This window comes from Poecilia reticulata, linkage group LG17 (assembly GCF_000633615.1).
Source record: "Poecilia reticulata strain Guanapo linkage group LG17, Guppy_female_1.0+MT, whole genome shotgun sequence".
Lineage (NCBI taxonomy): Eukaryota > Metazoa > Chordata > Actinopteri > Cyprinodontiformes > Poeciliidae > Poecilia > Poecilia reticulata.
The window spans coordinates 17,868,671-17,886,718 of record NC_024347.1 but is presented as its reverse complement, the minus strand read 5'-3'; the positions used below and the strand labels follow the sequence as shown (position 1 = coordinate 17,886,718).

General features: G+C 38.2%; 2 protein-coding genes across 5 annotated transcripts in view; one reads left to right on the top strand and one right to left on the bottom strand.

The window, feature by feature from the left end:
- Positions 1 to 3,959, top strand: part of kiaa0040 (KIAA0040 ortholog) — a 15,247-nt gene extending 11,288 nt beyond the window's left edge. Inside the window, exon 3 of the mRNA XM_008434155.2 lies at positions 2,010 to 3,959. Coding sequence (XP_008432377.1) covers positions 2,618 to 2,950 — 333 coding nt within the window. The 5' untranslated portion in view covers positions 2,010 to 2,617 and the 3' untranslated portion in view covers positions 2,951 to 3,959. The remainder of the gene's footprint in view (positions 1 to 2,009) is intronic.
- A 4,860-nt stretch (positions 3,960 to 8,819) lies between these two features.
- tnn (tenascin N) overlaps positions 8,820 to 18,048 on the bottom strand; it is a 56,599-nt gene continuing 47,370 nt past the window's right edge. For 3 of the 4 annotated variants that reach the window (XM_008434157.2, XM_017310237.1, XM_008434158.2), the window contains 5 exons: positions 15,211 to 15,341; positions 13,903 to 14,041; positions 13,661 to 13,812; positions 12,545 to 12,641; positions 12,176 to 12,414 (listed from right to left, as the gene is read on the bottom strand). In XM_008434157.2, the coding sequence (XP_008432379.1) occupies positions 12,185 to 12,414; positions 12,545 to 12,641; positions 13,661 to 13,812; positions 13,903 to 14,041; positions 15,211 to 15,341 (749 nt within the window). In that variant the 3' untranslated portion in view covers positions 12,176 to 12,184. Of the gene's footprint in view, positions 10,063 to 11,617; positions 11,782 to 12,175; positions 12,415 to 12,544; positions 12,642 to 13,660; positions 13,813 to 13,902; positions 14,042 to 15,210; positions 15,342 to 18,048 lie in introns of those variants that run through there. The other variant, XM_008434161.2, reaches the window with a different exon arrangement.

The window sequence follows — 18,048 nt, the reverse complement described above, 5'->3', positions numbered from 1 at the left end:
GAGCATCTAAAAGAGAACACTTGAGTGAAATGGTGTTTGAAACCACTTAAAAAAACAATTTAAACAAAAGATGTTGCCTCAAGGGGTTCAGACTCRAACCGTTTCATTACAAAGAGGAGCAGTTTGGTTTCTGTGCCGAGTTTAATTTTGCACATCCGAAGCAGAAAGTTCCTTTTGAAGAGCTGCTTAATAAGTTAAACAGGTCAAATGGAAGCAACGTGTTTCGAGGGCAGATTTCACTCCTCCGCTGCAACGGGAGCCRTTAGTGTTGTACGGCTGAGGAAAAGAACTCACTCCTTCGCAGATTTATTCTGCCTTTTTGTTCACATTAAAAGTAAACATTTCAGATCATCAAATGAGTTTTAAAGTCAGTCAGTGATATTCTGATTAAAGATATAAATCAGGCTTTGGAAGTTTAATTAAATGTTTTGGGGGGGAGACATCCAAACCTGTGTGGAAAAAAAAAATCCCCCCTAAACTTAATATGTACTTGTGAAGCTCTTTGTAGAAACAACGTCCATCAATCGTTTGCAATGACTGGCAGAGTCTTTTTTTGTGAAGAAATTTCAGACCACTCTTTGTTGCCAAATTGTTTTAATTCAGCCGGACAGGAGRGTTTTTAGAAATGAATGTSTTATGTGATGAAGCCACATCATCACAATCAAATTAACAGTAAGTCCAGATTTTAAGTAGGTGAGTTTTGAGCCTTGATTTAGAGTTGCCTTTGATTAGTTATAGGTGAAAAATCAATCAACGTATTTTATGTGTATCTGCTTGATGATTTTTTATTAGGACGTTTGACGCGGAAATGTGCTAGACAAACAAACCTGACTTGACTATAACTAGTCAGAGATTTTGGAATGGACATGGTGGTGTGCTTTGGGTTGAGATCCTGCTTACACCTTAGTATAAATCCACAGACTAAAGACCTGATATTCTTCAACAAGATTTGGTGCTAGCAWGAGAGAAGAAAAAAGGTTCCACTTCCAAGTTGTCCAAGTCCTTAAGTAGAAGATCAACCTCAGACCATCAAACACCRTCTCTGGGTTTTGATTAGATGCTCTTTTTCTGAGGTCATGTGTTTGTTTTCTTCCAAAATGTTCTATTTATGTCTTGTAAAAGTTTTGTCTCTTCTCTTTTGTCTTGACTTAGAACGAGCTTTATCTCAGRAAAGTTCCCCACWTTTGGTGTTAGTAGATGTTTCTCTTCTGATGTTGCATTTGGATGGACCAGGACATCGCATGTTGCTTTTTGGGATGTTTTGTCACTTCACACTTCAAACAGACTGGTGATTTCTTGATTTTACAGCTTTTACAGTAATCAGGCCGCAGTTTGGCCAGTGAAACGGAACCAATGAAACGTGTTAAATCACACTTTTAAAGAGATGCAAATATATGTTTATATAGGGAAATTATTATTTTTTCTTTGATTAAGCACAATCATCAGTGAATCAGTGAATTTTGCATGCACTGAGGGTATTTTAAATACTTGTGAGGCAAAAAAAAGGTTAAACAAGAAATCTGTAACAAAGCAAAAACTTTTTACAGCACTATACATTCAGGAAAGTCTACTTTAACAGGTCTGGCCTTTCTGCCCTCCCTTTCCTAGTTTCCTCTGACACTCTGTCACACTCTCCATCTCAGCGGGACTCTTAGGAAGATTGGTTACCTCTGTCTCCCTCTCGCCTTCCCTCAGACGCAATCTCCCCTCGATTTTGTCCTCCCTTTTTTCYGCCTTGCCTCCGTCTTCTCTCAGCGGGACCCTTGAAGGGATCTGCCCTGAATCCTGAATGACTTCTCTGCAAATTTAATGAAAGAAAAGCTGAACAGAAAAAAAGATATTCTAAGCTGACATTGACAAGAGGAAGGGGAGCAGGAGTGGAGATGTTTAAAGGCAGAAAGATGGATTGGAGTCAGGGAAAGCCAGTGAGGGTAGAAAGATAAGCCCCGTCTGCCTGAAAGCAAATTTCTGTCTGTGTTAATTTTACTTTTCTTCTGTTTGTTTCGCAGCCTCAACAATTCAGCAGCGTGACAAAACGAAACTGCAAGCTAAAGGGCAAGAGGGCTTGAGAAAACAATTAGAGGAATGCTGACCTGCATAAACAAACTYGGTTTAAGATTTATTTYYYCCCCCCCCTCCAGATTGAATCACAACAACAAGGCAATTTCAAGAAAAGACACTCCTACAAACAAGCAGTGTTTTGGTCCTTATAAGAGCAAAACAGACGCGTTCGAACAGCATCCGTAAGGTGAACGTCCAAAGAGGAACAGAACAGCACAAGTTTGGACAGATTGGTCACATAGAGCTGTGCCTCRGGGCAACTATCTCATCTGGGATCTTCACGAAGAATGAGGAGCATGTGAAGTTCATTGTCAAGTCACTGGAARTCTTTGTGCTGATGGCTGATGAACTGACTTGTGCTCAGAGAGCTAAATGAGATGTCAATCAGCTTTTAAAGTTGAAGCTACTCACTCGGATGAACGGCGCAARTCGGTTATTTTAGAGTCCTGGCAGCGTTTCTTTTTCATCGCAGTATAGASCTCTAAATCTCTGTAAAGCTTATTGAAACGTTTCTGGGAGTCCAACTCAAGCAACTGAGCTCCGCAGGCCAAACGTTATGGAAGGGAAGTTTCAGAGTGTCCAGGACTTTTTCAGCTGGCTGTGGACCTTGGCTGTGGACAAACACAACCAGGGGGTCTACAACACCRTCTGCCTGGTCGTCCTGCTGACGCTTCCTCTGCTGGTCTTCCTCACCGTTGTGGTGGTGTGCTGCCACTGCTGCTGCTGTCGCCATGATGGCAGCTGCCGCCGCTGCTGCAGCTGGTGCTGTGGAGGCTCTTCGAGGTCGGCGGGGAAAAAGAATAAGAGTTCTTCCAACAGCGAGGACTTGTGGATATCCGTAAAGACTGGACCGACGACTCCTGATCGGGTCGCTATGGGAATGGTGTGAGGATTACCTCTGTTGAGGATTACCGCACAGGTGCCGATCAGTAGTTGGAAGACTCAAACTCGTTTGGGATGTAGATATCATTCAAATAAAAAGAACTTCATATTGCCGTGGGCATACACACGGCTGAGACGAGTTTGTTTTTGTAAACAAATACTTGTCACTTTGTATTCACATGATGCTGTGTGTTCTGGTTTTATGACAGTGTTTACAACATTTTTATGAGCTTTTTTTAGTGCGTGGTACATAAAGAAGAAATATGCAGACTGAAAAATATGAATGCAAGTGTGTCTGTGCAGCGTGTGTGTCAGGTAGAGAGGCGCAGAGTTGTTGGAAGAACTTGATTCTTAGAGCTCCCATGTGAAATTCAATGCATCCATATTTGGGAGAGGGAGCAAAGGAAAAGTCTGCTCACTGCTCAAACTACTGGCACCCACTTTTCAGAGTGCAGACTGAGAAAAACAGCAGTGATATCCAAGACGAGCCCTTATTTTATAATTTTTTTTAAAACAATTTAGTATTGTTCAATAAAAGATATGTTTGTCCATACATTGGAATCATTAGGTTTCTCACATTAACGGAAGATGAAGAATAGAGGCAGTTTGTTATTCAAGAAAGCAAATTGAAATAATTTGCTTTTAGAAACTCACTATATACAGTGTGTGTATTATGGCTCTTTTTGGATTTGAAGCTCTGGAAAAATAAAATGTCATTTCAAGATATAGAATTATTCACCATTTTGGTTTTTTGATCGATGTTATGTGTTTTAGTGCACTGCAACTTAACAATTGCGAATGCAAGACGCTGCTTCAGTGCTGAAATAAACATTTTTTAATTGAGTTTGATGTCAGGTTAAGGGCCATATACAGATAAAACAGTTGCTCTTGCATAGAAAACCTTACAGAAGCACTTTGGAATTTAGACAGCTACTACGCATTATGACCACACTTATGTGTCTGTTATGTATATATGGATATTCAGAATATAGTTTTATTAAAATTGCTAAGCAATCTTTTGTTGTACTATTTTCCGAGTTCCCTCAACTATTGTGTYTATACACACATATTCTACATATGTGTGTATAAACACATACAGTATGTTATGAGCAATCAGTTTTATTTCATATTTTATTACATTTCTGAATTACAGAAAATGTAAACTTTATTGAAATTGTATCAGATTTCACCACATTTTTTTATTGTAGCCACTTCCTCAAAGGCTAATTAAGCAGAAGTCTGTCTGCAGCGTCATCATCTTTATTCATTAGTTTACTCCGATACCAAGCTGGAGGCCGGTTCCTCTCATTTCAGCTCACACAGACAATATCCCATGTGGAGAGCAGAGATGTCTCTTCTGCTTCATTTTTGCTGTATACAAAAATCCTGTAAAAAAAACCCCAAAACAAATAAATGAAAGCCTTTGTATGAATGTATAATGTCCAGTGAAAATCAGTGCATAAGGCATCTTTAATTTGTTTTTGTCAGAGAAAATGTGTTTGAAGTTTGCAGAGTCAGTTTGCATTATTTGCATCCTTACTGAGGGAGTCTTTTTGAGGCAGATTTGCAATGATCACAGACAAGCTGTTCTATTTCCTGCCTTAGTGTAGATATCAGAGCAACGTCTTTTTTCCATCTTTTCTGTTTACACACGGCTTACTTCACATCAGTATTCAGTTACAGGCAATAACAAAGCCAAATGCCATAAATGTTTGTGTCTCAAGTTATTCATACATGATTAGCAATAGTTTTACTCGTTATACATATTCCATTTAAGTTGCAACATATCACAAGTGTCTGCTTATGATTGTGTATTTTTAAAGTCCCTCTGAAATAAATGTCCATTAAAGTTTGTAGGTTAAATTTATAGCATCACCTGCAAATAACAATGAGGGAAGTTATATAAAATGAATTGCCATTAAATTTAATTTTCTTTTTCACTTGATCAGACAAAACAGACCTATAAAGATGTTTTTACGTCATTATCTGCTAAAAATGCCCGTTTAGTTTTCTGAGGGCCAATGAGTTATGACATGTTTTCAGCCAGTCTAAACACGCAAGACTTTTTTTTTGTTTATTTGTTTAAAAAAATGCTGACTTTATTGGTTTTCTTTTAATTATACACTTGGGCAGATTTTATTGTTGTTCTGAATCCATAATTTATCGAGGCGTGCACAACGATCCAGCACGAAGTGGAAGCAGACAGGAAGAAATATAATAATTTTCTCAGTTTCTCTCAACCCCTAAGGAGCGGGATATTAAAGTTTGAACACTAAGCAGTTGTGGTTGCGTCTACACTGATATCTTCATACTGACAGCTTAGACAATATTAAGAAAAAAAATACATCTATACATGTATGTCATGGGAAGTAAAGCTGAAGATCACTTTTACCAAGTGTCATCACACAGGTGCAGATTTCCTAACATTCGCAGCAATGATCAAAACTAAAATTTGATTACTTAACAGCTCTGTCTGGTTATTCTCATAAAATACAACTGCCTGGTTTTTGCAAGCAGGAAGTGAACTGCTCCTTTGAACAAATCGGGTGCGTTGCTTTGAAATCTGTTGTGGATATTTGCTGTTATCACTAGAAACAACACCTGAAACAAATTTTAAGACATTAATTTATTTCTCTGTTCTCAATAGTTTAATTTATATCTTAATGGTATGTTTTACTTTTAAAGTGACAAGGAGTTGGGGGCATCCAGTGGGTCGAATGCACCATTTTTGATAACTTCTCTTTCAAAGCTAGTTTTGTTCTAAAGCATGACCAAACAGGAATTATTCATAAAACACATAGCAACTGCCTAATTGCCAAAAGTGAAAAATGTCCTTCTTACAGGCTTCTGCTGCTTCATACTGTTGTCATTATTAAAATTAGGTTACACACTCAGTCTTTTTTAAATTGTTTTATTGACCCGTTTGGCAAAACATTTGATGAACCAAATATAAGTTGGATCCTGGATAAGATGATGTCAATGTCAACTTAGGTGYCTTTGTTCTTTTAGTAATAATTAAAAAAAAAAATACCTTCAGTCTGGTCGATTTTATATCTTCAGCCACAAAGTTTTTGAAAAGACAACATTTAAAATTAGGTATCTTTCATTAGAGGATTATACTAGAACAGAAGAACAGGCAATACGCAGCAAATAGTGTATGTAATTTATTGATTTTATTTTATTTTTTACATATTTGTTAAAGCTGTCAGCATGTCATGACCAAATAGCTTGAGACAGATAAACCATGACAAGATGAATCTCCTCCACCTCCTCCCTGAGCTGYTATTGCCATCTGAAGAAATGCACCCTCCCAACCAAAAACAACCAATCAGAGCCAGGAGGAGGGTCTTAGCGCTGTCATTCATCCTCATGTACTCATTGCTCAATGTGGTAATGGCGGAGAAACAACTTACTGTTCCAGGAAAACCGTTCATCCGCTGTCATTTGGGGCCATGCTAACTAGCCTGAACATTCACAACAGGCTCTGCTAGTTGAAGCTTAGCAGAGAGCAAGTGGAGGAAGGGGAGAAAAGAACAGCACTACGTGGAGGATGATTGACAATGCTGAGACCCGCCTTCTGGTTCTGATTGGTTGTTTCTAGGGAGCACTGGGAAAAGGAAGAGGAGTGTGATTGTTTTTTTCACAGAAATGAAATCTGATACAATTTCATCTATTTCGTACCATACTTTTACGACATAGTGACAGTTTCAACAAATACTGTATGTAAAAAAAAAAAAAAATGTCCAAAAGTTACAAATTGTAGCTTAATCCCAAWCAAGGAAAAATCTGCATGGTCAAACAAAATGAAAAATATTATTTTGTATTAAAAGCACAAGTCTCTGCCTGATTCACCTGATTCACCTGATTCAGCAAAGAGTAGCTGAATCAGGTGCTTCACCACTAAATGACATCAAACCTCAGAATTGAGCTGGATTACTTTTCAKCTTATGTTGCGCAAACCTTAGATAGACTATTGTTTCAAGATTATCTGTGTCTTCACCAGATAAACAAGGAAACACAGCAATAAGCCATGGGGAAACAACCTGAAACAAGTAAACAAGAATCATTGGAGACATGATTAGGTCACATTACAGACCAAATCAGACCCAATCACTGCATTTCTGAACAGCCAGATGGCAGATAATCCTAGGAGGTGTTGTTGCCAAGGTTGTGTGAGAGGAGYAGTTTTTGACCCMAAAATTTTTGAACCAAAGTAATTGSTAAGAAATGACCTRTTAGAGCRATCTGACCTGATAATCCATGACAATGTTGATGAGCGATACTAAAATAGAAGCCAATGGGATTAATTTACTGCCAACATGCAGAATGCTTACTAGGCCTGGAGGAATCATCTGTGAAATTGGGGTCAAACAGATCTCTTGCTGAGGCACAGTTCATTCTTTTATGATCTAAACTCTACATAAAATGCTTAATGAAATTTAATGAGTCAAACGTATACCTTTCTCTTCTGTAGYTTTTTTTCTCCACACCACAGACCCCATTATAAAACACCCCCTTGTTTCCTAACCAAGGTCTTGCAAAACACGTCAAAGTGAGCCTTGAGGGAAGTGATGACCCGAATGGCACAGACACACAGGCACATGCATGTTTGTAAACTCATATTGTCCTTTGTATATATTTAGACGCACAGAAATGGGGAAGGAGAGAAGAGGAAATCGGCCAGCTCTTCCCACTTTCTGTTTGTTCTTGCACTGAGCAAAGCACTTACCTCTTAAAGCAATGGCAGAAACCAATCTCCTTAAAGTAATTTGCAGCCACTGTCTCAGACGGCCACTTGCATCACTGAGCCCTCGTGAGACGTTTCATTCCCAAGCTGAAATAAAATACAATGGCAAAAACGGTTGTCACATTTTATGCATCTGCCTCCTCAGAGTCTGATGGATTCTGATGAGTAAACCGTAAACATTATCCTTTCGTATTCTACTTTGGCTGTCGTTTTTGGAACAACGCTGCAAAACACGTCTTGTTTCATCAAGTCATATTTTTTGTCTAAATCTTTTTTGTCTTTAAGCAGTTTGGTGTGCTTTTTGTATCCTTTAGCTGTGTAAGGTGGTTCTTGCTAAGACAGCCAATGCTCTCTCGCTGTTGGTAGATTATGTTCTAGAGAATTGAGAAATAGTTTCGAGACCAGACGGCAAACAGTCATCAGTTCCAGCAAGGGCAGTTACTCAACGCCTCTATGATGAAAGTGCGCTGTACTTTGGAAACTGGTTCTATATATAAAGGCAATCAACTAAAAAGTGGTTTACACAATTACGCAATTTAGAAGATCAAACCGCACTTAAAACGAGTGTRAACCTTAAAACTTTGTGCTTCTGACCAGTGTCCATGTTGGAGCTTTGGTGCCCTTGACAAGATTATGGTCTAAACTCCCTGAGCATGAAGGTGTGGCCAGTGTATTGGCACAGTAAAARTAGACTTTTAGAGCAACCATGYATCGACCAGTGTGCTCAATATTTCTTCAGTGAATCTGTTCAGGACAGTTGATGGTAAATARGATTTACCTGTTTGCTGAATGCAGCTAACCRACAACTGGATGTGTTTAACTTGCAGAGTGGATTGCACTTCTACAGTAAGACAGCAGTTACAGTTGTGATCCTTGGCATAAAAAATAAAAACAGAGCTTTCCAAGGGTTTGGATTTGTCAAACAGCAAAATAAAAATAATGACAAATGGATCKATCTCCAATTTAAAACACACACACAGCTCACTGGAGATAAGAAGCAAAAAACTAATCAAAGCTGTGTTAACTAGTTTCTTCTAGGACTACTCCTGAGCCTTTGCCCCACATCCAAACCTTAYAGAGGAGTTGCAGCTACACCACACAACATAAGACTAAAAAAAGGTCAAGGAACTCATTAAAACAGATTTATTTTGTGACACTACAGTGAAAAAGAATTAATAATGTCAGTTTGAAAACATAATTAGTAAGGAAAATATTATTAATCAGGATTTGATTTGAAAAGCATAAAAAAAAAAAAAGACAAAGTTCAGCAACTTCAAATCCATTCTGGCAGATTGGCTGAAAAGCTGATTTATGTGCTCCACGTCCTTGTCACATAAACTGTGTTTGTGATAAAAGTGTTAAGAAAATCTAATTAAGCAGAGTAGGAGCCAGCGCAACATTAATAGCATCTGTCAGCTTTCCAGATTAAAAACGGGAGTTTGGTCATTCGGTTTTCGAGAGCGGCACAAACAAATGTCATTGTTATTGACGTCTGATGGGGACCCGTCACATTGATTGATACGAGCTGTCCCCCGTCATATGAATGTAAAGCAGGAGCAATTTGGATTTTCGAGGCTGCAATCAGTTGTTATTTTCTGGCTTGTGTCATACCGCCTTATGTGATGTGACAGTGTTGGACGCACAGTGGCAGCATAATCAATAGAGTAAGGGCACATGCTTCAGCAGCTGACAAATGAGCCATTCATTAAACACACAAGTAACGCTGCTTATTTGGATGTTGGATATTTGAATTATATCTCTGAGGATTTAATTTAAATTGGAATGTAACTATGACTCTAAAACAGGTTTAAGACTAATATAATAATAGGAGATAACATGAAAACTTTATTTGGCATCATATTTTTTTCTGGTTTTTAGTCAGGTTGCCTAAAAAACAGCAAAACATGATTGTCTACAAATACATGTTCTTCCACGTAGCATGCAACTTCATTCAAACGAGTTTCTTGYTGACCATTTTTTCCCCACAATCACACTAAACCGGGGCTTTCTGATTTGTTTACAAACAAGAAATAAGTTACTACAGGTTTTTGGTTGCTTATGTTATGCTCGTCTTTCTCCAAAAATTACACAATATTTGAATCACACATGTTTGCAAAATCCTTGTGTGGTCTATCTACATTTGTACAGAAACACCAAAATCTAGTGTGATCAAAGGTTGATGGTGCCGACTGCTTCTGTTGCAGTTTTTGGCCGCTTTCCTATTTGTTGTCGGCGCTTGAGACTCTGCTTTTTCCCTCTCTGGCCATCAGCGATCGCCTCTTTCTGCTGGACAACGCTCCCACGGGTCGGATCTTCATCTCTGTGAAGTCCAGGGATGTTAGATGTCCTTTCCATGGCTCCCAGTTGACTCCCTAACAGCAAAACAGCAAATCAGGAGCACAGTGAGCAGAGGGGGGTGAGGAGGCGAGCACAGACGAAGGTAACAGAATTGTGAAGAAGGCAAGTTAGAGACAGATTCAGGGCCACAGAAAAAGAAAGTGGCATGACAGACAAGCAGAATAAAAGAAAGTAATAAATACCGGCCTCAGGGTCCATATTATGTGAGTACAAACCTGTTTTGACTGTTATTGCATTCTGGCAGCAAACACTGGAGYAGAGATCTGCAGCAAAAATGCTACGAATAGAATCTTGACAAGAGCAGAGAAATCCCCTGGCTTTTTCTGAAGTGTCCGTCTCTCTAAGATATAATAACTGCTGTTTTTGTTTTGTTTTTTTTCCTATCAGACTACCGACACACACTACTGGTTTAAAGCTGGCTCTTGAAATGTGTTTTCTTATTGTTGGATGATGGATTTGAGTCATTTTGGCTGTTCCCCAGCATTACAGAAACCAAGCAATAAGCAAAGGGCTGGGAGCAAGTTGTCTTAATTTCTAAAGAAATATCCTCATGCTGAGTCATTTCCTTCTGTCTTTAATTAAGCATAGCTGTAAGAGATCCTACATAACCATGATATGTTTTCTAATAGTTGTGTTATAGTATACTTTTAGAAACTGCAGCAGAGGAAACAGTTATTTTTSTGACAAAAGTTGCATGTAAAATGCAAGTCTTCTGTAGAAAATGACYAGAAATATACAGTTCTCCCAGTGGTTATCGCCTCTCCTAATGAAGATGTGAARATATGTAAAAAGTAATCAAATATGTTTTTTAATAGTCCAGTAGCATAAAATCACAACAAAAATATTGTGCGTGCAAAGATGGAGAGTTAATAAATCTTCCATATGCTGCATGTCGGTCAGGATATATGAAGCTCTATTGACAAAGAATGCTTATAAAATACCAGATAATCCCTCTGATTAAATGCACTAATATTAAAAGTAGAATTATTTTCTAAAAATGCATTATGAGTTTATGTTTAAGCAAAASAAGGGTTATTTTAGGACCTTTAGCAAATCTTTACTGGGGAGGGTACAAATAATTGTAAAAGAAGATTTGAATGACARGAAATTGYAAAACCTTTAAAACTCTCAACAAGATTTTCAATGACTTCTAATTACATCATTTACCGTTACAATTACTAATATTTCTGGGAATTGGTGATGTTGCTTTTGTCTGACTTTGACTGACAGCTAATGTACTCAAGAACACAATAAATGAAATGAAAGGGGTTAAAAAATAATTAGAAATTAAAAACAAGGCAAGGGAAAAAAAGCAATGTAACAAAATCAGACTTAAAAAATGTATTGTGTTCTAAAACATCTAAAATGACCAAAAATAAAGTAATTTCTTCCCCTTTAATAGTGTGACCACTTAGACTACCTAAATGCTGTTTTGCAAAGAAATGCTACATTTATCCTGCAACTACGTATATTTACTTCASCCAGGCATACTCATACTCGGCAGACTCATTCTGAAAASCATTCAGCAAACCAGGTAATAAAGGCAAAGTGTCCTCCTTGTTCACTCACCACACTGTGTGCGTTGTCTCCCCATTTACCATTAAGGTTGGCCAAGTGACAGTTTGCATACCACCAAGCTCCTTTGTGGGTCCTGGCACAGTTAGTTAACGCAAGATCATTATCCGAGTCTATGGTGGTCCAGGGCMGGCCTTGGTGGTAGGTCATGGCRTCACCTGAAAGTCATCAATAAAAACAAGATTTCTGTAAATACRTCGTATTGGYGTGTATTCATCTGCCCAGGTATTCYGAGTCATGTTTTTAGAAGCAGAGGGATTTATAAAAGTAGAGAGGATTCAGGTAGATGGGTTATATGCACACCGTGTCTCATTTTGTGTTTATGGATTTGTGGCATATTTAACTACTGCCTGTTTTAAAAACCCCTCTCTCTTTAAATATTCTGTCTGGCTTACTGTAACCTTTTGAAGCAAAAATCTCACACGTTGCTAAAGTGTGTTTACATAATGGTTGGTGTACACGGGGTTTCAAACCCCTCAATTACTGCCCCCATCTGTCTTGTTTCTAAATCTGCCATCACATTCTCAGTATGCATCACTGTATGTGGGTGTTAAAAAGAAATTATAATTTATGAAAGCAGTGCTTCCAGTTCTCACATACACAAACTTTTACATGCTGAGACCCACCTGCTGTCCCTCTGTATTTGCCAATGGTGAGCTTGAATCTCTGTCTGACCGGAGCGATCTTAAAGTTGTCGTAAATGGCGTACGCTCTATCTGAGCCCAGGCCCAAGTCGAACCTGATCTCGTACTGCGTGGGAGTGTTGGTTAGCTCGTGTATCTTATCCAAACCTGTGACGGCGAATAAACAGATGCAGAATTTGAAGGGAGTATATGATGCACAATTACAGCTCATACGAGCGTGTTTTATAGTCTGTAGATAGAGCTCTCCCCCACAAAACAGAAACACCAAGTCGCTCACCAATCCAGAACTCCTCTGTCAGGTTGCCAAAGCCTGCTATGTACTGCCTCCAGCGTCTCATGAAGTCCAGATTCCCAGTGTTACGCCGCTGAAGTACCTGAAAGCATCAGGAACGAAATCTTACTTACAGATGCTGGATTAGAAATATGTAAAAAAAAAAAAAAGTTCATGAGCAGAAGTTCATGTTCAAATAGGCTTAAAACTTGTCGATATTTTTCTGTATTGGAAAGTGGTGAAGTAGTATTTGCCCGTTTACATGTTTTATTGGATTTTGTATTCTTTTGTCACACTTAAAAGTTTGGATCAAGGAAAAGCAGATCCAATTCATCAAATTACCACCATAATTTTTGAATGTAGGCGTTATATTTTTTTCTGAGATGTTATGTTGCCAAACAGAATTAATTGAACACCTTCCATTCCAATCCAGTCCACAGACTATTTTTCTGAAAGTCTTATGGCTCATCAAGATGATTTATGCAGTTTATGAGACAGGCCTTTCTGTTCTGTTTGATGAGCTACAGTTTAAGTGTTATGCTCTGTCTTAACACTCCCATGGTCTCAGCAAGACTCTCAGGAGGAGTGTGGCAAATTTCATGGTTGGTCAACGGAGAAACAGGGAGGATGTCYTGTCAGACTGTTAGTTTCCAAATCCATACACACACGCACAAAAGGAAAAAAAAAACTTGTAAAAGCAGGTCAGTGTGACCCACAAAAACCACACAGAGTAAAAAAAGGTTGTGGGGTCGAAGGTTGAATCTTGGACGCCTCACCTCCTGCTCTGACCTTGGTGTGGCTCTGGGTTCCTTTGTAACCAGCTGGAAAAGTTGTGGATGTGTTGCTTCTGAGACGCTTTCAGCCAAATTCTTGTCATCAGGCTTGTTTGATTTAAGTTACTTTTGAAGTGAAATTCAACAAAATTTTGGTTCATAACCACAAATAACATCATCTAATACCTATCCCATTTACWCACTTTATCTTTAGCTAATAAAAAAATAGCCTGATGATTTGAAACCTTTAAGTGTGACAAAAAAGCTAGAACAGAAGTTTCCTTTGTCACAGAACCGCGTTATATAATAAAATTCTACATAATTTTAGAAGTCAGTCAAAATAATATACCAGCCAACCGCCTTCGTCGGTGGTCATGTCACAGTAAACCTGTATTGGCTTGGATTGGTTATTATTAATGTAGACAGTATAGACGCCATTGTTTTTATTGCCGTTCTTCATTATTTGTCCACAGTCCATAGGGAAGGGGTACAGCAGAGCAACTAATAACAACAAGGGGAAGGAAAGCCATATTAAAAATTAGAATATAATGACAAATAGCAGAAAGTTGTTTTTAGCTGAAGAATGCTGACCTGTTTTGAAGAAAGTCTCCACCACCTTACTCCTTTTGCTGCCCCTAAAGGCGTAAATGGTGACAATGTACCTCTTTCCCCTCTCCAGCTTGGATGCAGCAAAGCGTCTCTTCCTGGAATCTAGCCTATTTTCAATAGTCTGGTAAAATAAAAAAAAATAAAAAAACATATTTTTACAATATGTACGTTGATAATTATCTTCATAAGCCTATCATCAGGTCAAGTGATGGTGTAGATTAAATTAATTTTCATTCATTTTTTGCAATCTATTCATTCTTGATTTGTTTTATCTGTGACCACAAGAGGTCAGCCTTTCAAAGCACTTCAATTCAATGTCACCGCTTTTTCAGAAAGAGGAATCAGTAATGGGTTTTAAAAGATTAGAAAAAGATGTGGAATGTTCTCYAGACTCTGCTTTCAAGCAAGCTATTGATTTGGACCACCACACACGTTCATTAAAAGTTATGCTTTTTGAACAGTCACACTTTTATCGACATTTGAGACTAAGGGAAGAGTGGAGCGACACAGAATGCAAGTGGCCTGGGGTCCGATGTGAAGTTTACACAGCCAGTGATAATTTAGGGAGCCATGCCATCTGCTGGTGTTGAGCTATTCTATAAAGTTCAAAGTCGGTGCAAAGCCCTTGAAACTTCAGAGCACTTAATGCTGACAAGCYGKACAGACAAACTGATTTCAGAACTTGGCATATACCCACACTRCTTAAAGAAGCAGTAAATAGTTGAAGGACCCTGGTGTYACTGTGCTTGAGTAGCCAGCAAAGTTGAGCAACCTAAAGCCAATCGACAATCTATGGGGAACGGTCAAGAGGAAGACGAGAGACACCAGAACCATCAATGCAGACGGTGTAACACAGGCTTCCTCATCATCATTCAGATAACACCACAGGCTGATCTTCTCTATCACACACCGCAATGATGCAATAATTCATGCAAAAGGATCCTTGATCAAGTATTGGCATATATAGAACCCATGACCAAATTTCCTATGCTATTTTTTTTTWWATTAGTTTTATGTAATAATCTTATTTTCTGAGAAAGTGAATTTTCATTTTTGTCAACAATAAAGCATGAAAATGCATTTTAAAATGGCAGAAATTAACATTTGCAATCCATGACTGTTTAATGAATCAAAATAAGACACAAATTGAATGAAATACAATTTTCAATTCCCTAAGTTATGGAGACACACCTGCACCCTAAAGTGAAATCATCTGCACTTATAAGTCACTTTTAAAGACGTGTACCCATGTAGTTGAGAAAACGTAAAACAAACCACACAGCCGAGTACCTGTAATTTTCCTTCTTCGTCTCTATAGGTGAGGATATAGCCATCAATGTCGGCCAGAGGAGGAACCCAAGTCAAGGAAGCTGAATCCTGCGTCACATCTGAAGCCTTTAGGTCCTTAGGGGAGTCGATTTCTGTAGGCATGCATGCAAATCAGATAGGATCACAGCAAAGAAACATTTTCTTATTCCTTTACATATATGATCATATTTTGTGCTGCATCTATTCAAGTGAATTCCCCRTAGACTACAACTCCCAAGAAGGTACTCTTTACTTTTGATTATTTCCATTGTTTTAAATTTTACTAGTGTTTGTCTTTAGATCTAAAGCTCTTTATGATAAGCTATCATTACTCTTTTCATAAGTCTAAAGTGGGTTTTGTGTGACTTTCAAGTCTTGAAGTGCCTCAGAAGCATGTGGCATCTGCCAGCTCAGTTTTAGTTTGCAGATAAGCTGGCAGGTTTGCTTGCTCTTATTGAAATGCTTTGAAAATGTTATTTGAAACACATGCTGCAATATTGTGTTTGATACAACGAGGCGAGCTCAAGCAGTCGGGGCTTTAACCTCCCATGGATCAAAATATTAAAGAAAGCRAYGCCATAAGGCCCAGAGTCGTCACAGACAATTCAGCAGTTTCACTTCAGAAGCATTCAAAGATCAAGTTAATTTCTGTAACAAGAAAAATACATTTAAAAGGTTATTTGGAATGTCAAAGAGTGAAAAGTGACAAATAGCATCATTGATAACACAGGTGGTGAACAAAATTCTCCTAAAAAAGAAATAAAATAAAACTTAAGTTTAAAGGAGTTCTTTAAAATGTTATTGGTGCTTTTACTCAGCACATCCCTTTATGCAACCCAGACGATTTTTGATGCAACAACTTTTATGTTTGAAGTCAGYGCCACGCTGGTCTCAAGCCACTGATAGAGTCTGACTATTTATGATGAAATGTTTATCATCTAAAACGCTGCCATTTACTGCCTAATTGAAAAAGAGTTAGCTTTCACTTAAAGCTCCCCAGAGATTTTACAGATCATCTGGCAAATACAAAGATGGCCCTGTTGCCAGCCGCACACGTGCAGCCTCTTTTTATGCCGAATTATGAGACGTAACCAATGACTTGGCTTCGTCTGTGGGAATTATTTCTTGGATGAAAGGGAGCTTTGTTCACTTGTGTTCCACAACTTAGTAGTTCATTACRTCACAGTTCATAAAGGGTCTATAAATAGTTACATAYCCTTTTGTTTATGGAAGTCCCTAGCAAAGATCAAATAATCTGACAAACCTCTCTTGTTCTGTCTGAACAGGTGAAATCAGATGTTTACATACATTGTATGAGAAAAAAAGAAACTTATAGGCCAGCTGGGATTACTAAATTATGACATCATGGCTTTGTTTGGTTAACACCAAGTATTTCAGGTAGATCTATAGACTTGTGTGACATCATGACAAAATCAAGATAAATCAGAGATATTTTAGTGACCTTTGATGTTTTGTGCTATGCTAAAATGTTATGCATGAGTTGCTCTTTACAACTGCCTTCAGCTGCTTTTTGGCCCAGAACACTGCTGTAAACGGGATTTTAGGATTCAGTCCGTCTTTCATGGTTAAATACATCATGAAAACTATAAAAATAAAAATAAATAAATGATGCTGAATGATCCATATGTTCAGGAAGGACGTTGGTTTGCACTCCTAGATAAGAGAATGCTTTGGTGCAAATAGTGTCCATCAAGCACAGGATAAAAGGAAAATATGTGGAAGGGAGCTGGTAAGAGTGTCATTATTTACAGTCAAAAGATTCATTTACCAAGCTTGGGATGAAAGTCCACTCAGCAAAAAAGAAGCCATAACAACAAGAGCAACATACAGTAGAAAGTGGTTAGCTTACAAACTTGAACCATCGCAACTATGACAATTTCGGTAGTAARAAGAAGCCGTGCGAGTGTTTTGCTTCACAAACTAGATGGCATCATAAAGAMAGACCATTGTGTGAAAATRTTAAAGGAATGTCACGACACCAGCAAGGAAGTTGAACATTGGATTTTCTGAAGGTAAATCCATTGCACATTGTAGTGCATRCTGTACTACAAAGTGCATTAAAGATAACAAAGTCAATGTTTTGGGGTATCAGCAAAACTCTTATGTCAATTAAAAGAAGATTTGTGGGCAGAGGTGAAAAGAAAATGCATGGATAAGACATGATATGAATATGATTTAATTACAAAGACTCTTTCAGGAAAATGAGACCAATGGTCTGAAAAGACCGAAAGTAATTTAATCGACCTCTTTATCTGTCAGGTTGTGCCTTTTCTGCCTCTCCACCTAAAATTTCTCCGAGATCGCCTCCTTTACTCTCTATGGAGCCTTTGTTTCCTCAAAATTAATGCTATACTTGCCCGCCTGGAAAATATATATTTTTTTAAAGGTCCCACACTGAAATCTTTTTTTTTTTTTTTTACCGAAACAGCGTAAAAATCTCTTTAAAACAGAGTATGCAACAATAGATGGGACGCAGTGCTAAATGCAGCTTTAAAATTTCTGGTGAAACTCCTGGTTTCCAGACAGAACAACTGGTTTTTAGGGTTGAAATTTGGTTGGACATATTATGGAAAAAAAGGCATTAATTTGGCAGACCATTTCAAGAAATATTAAAATCATATTACCACTAAAAGCAAACTGCCTGTCTTTATCATATCAACCTGTCTCTGCTGCTGTTGAAATCTTCTGGGACATTTTGTCCTCCTTGATGGCCTGAACTATAGACGGTGTGTAACTCCAGGCCTTACACTTGTCAGCAAGTAAGAGGTCATCTCTGACCTCTGTGTTGCTGTTTTTTTT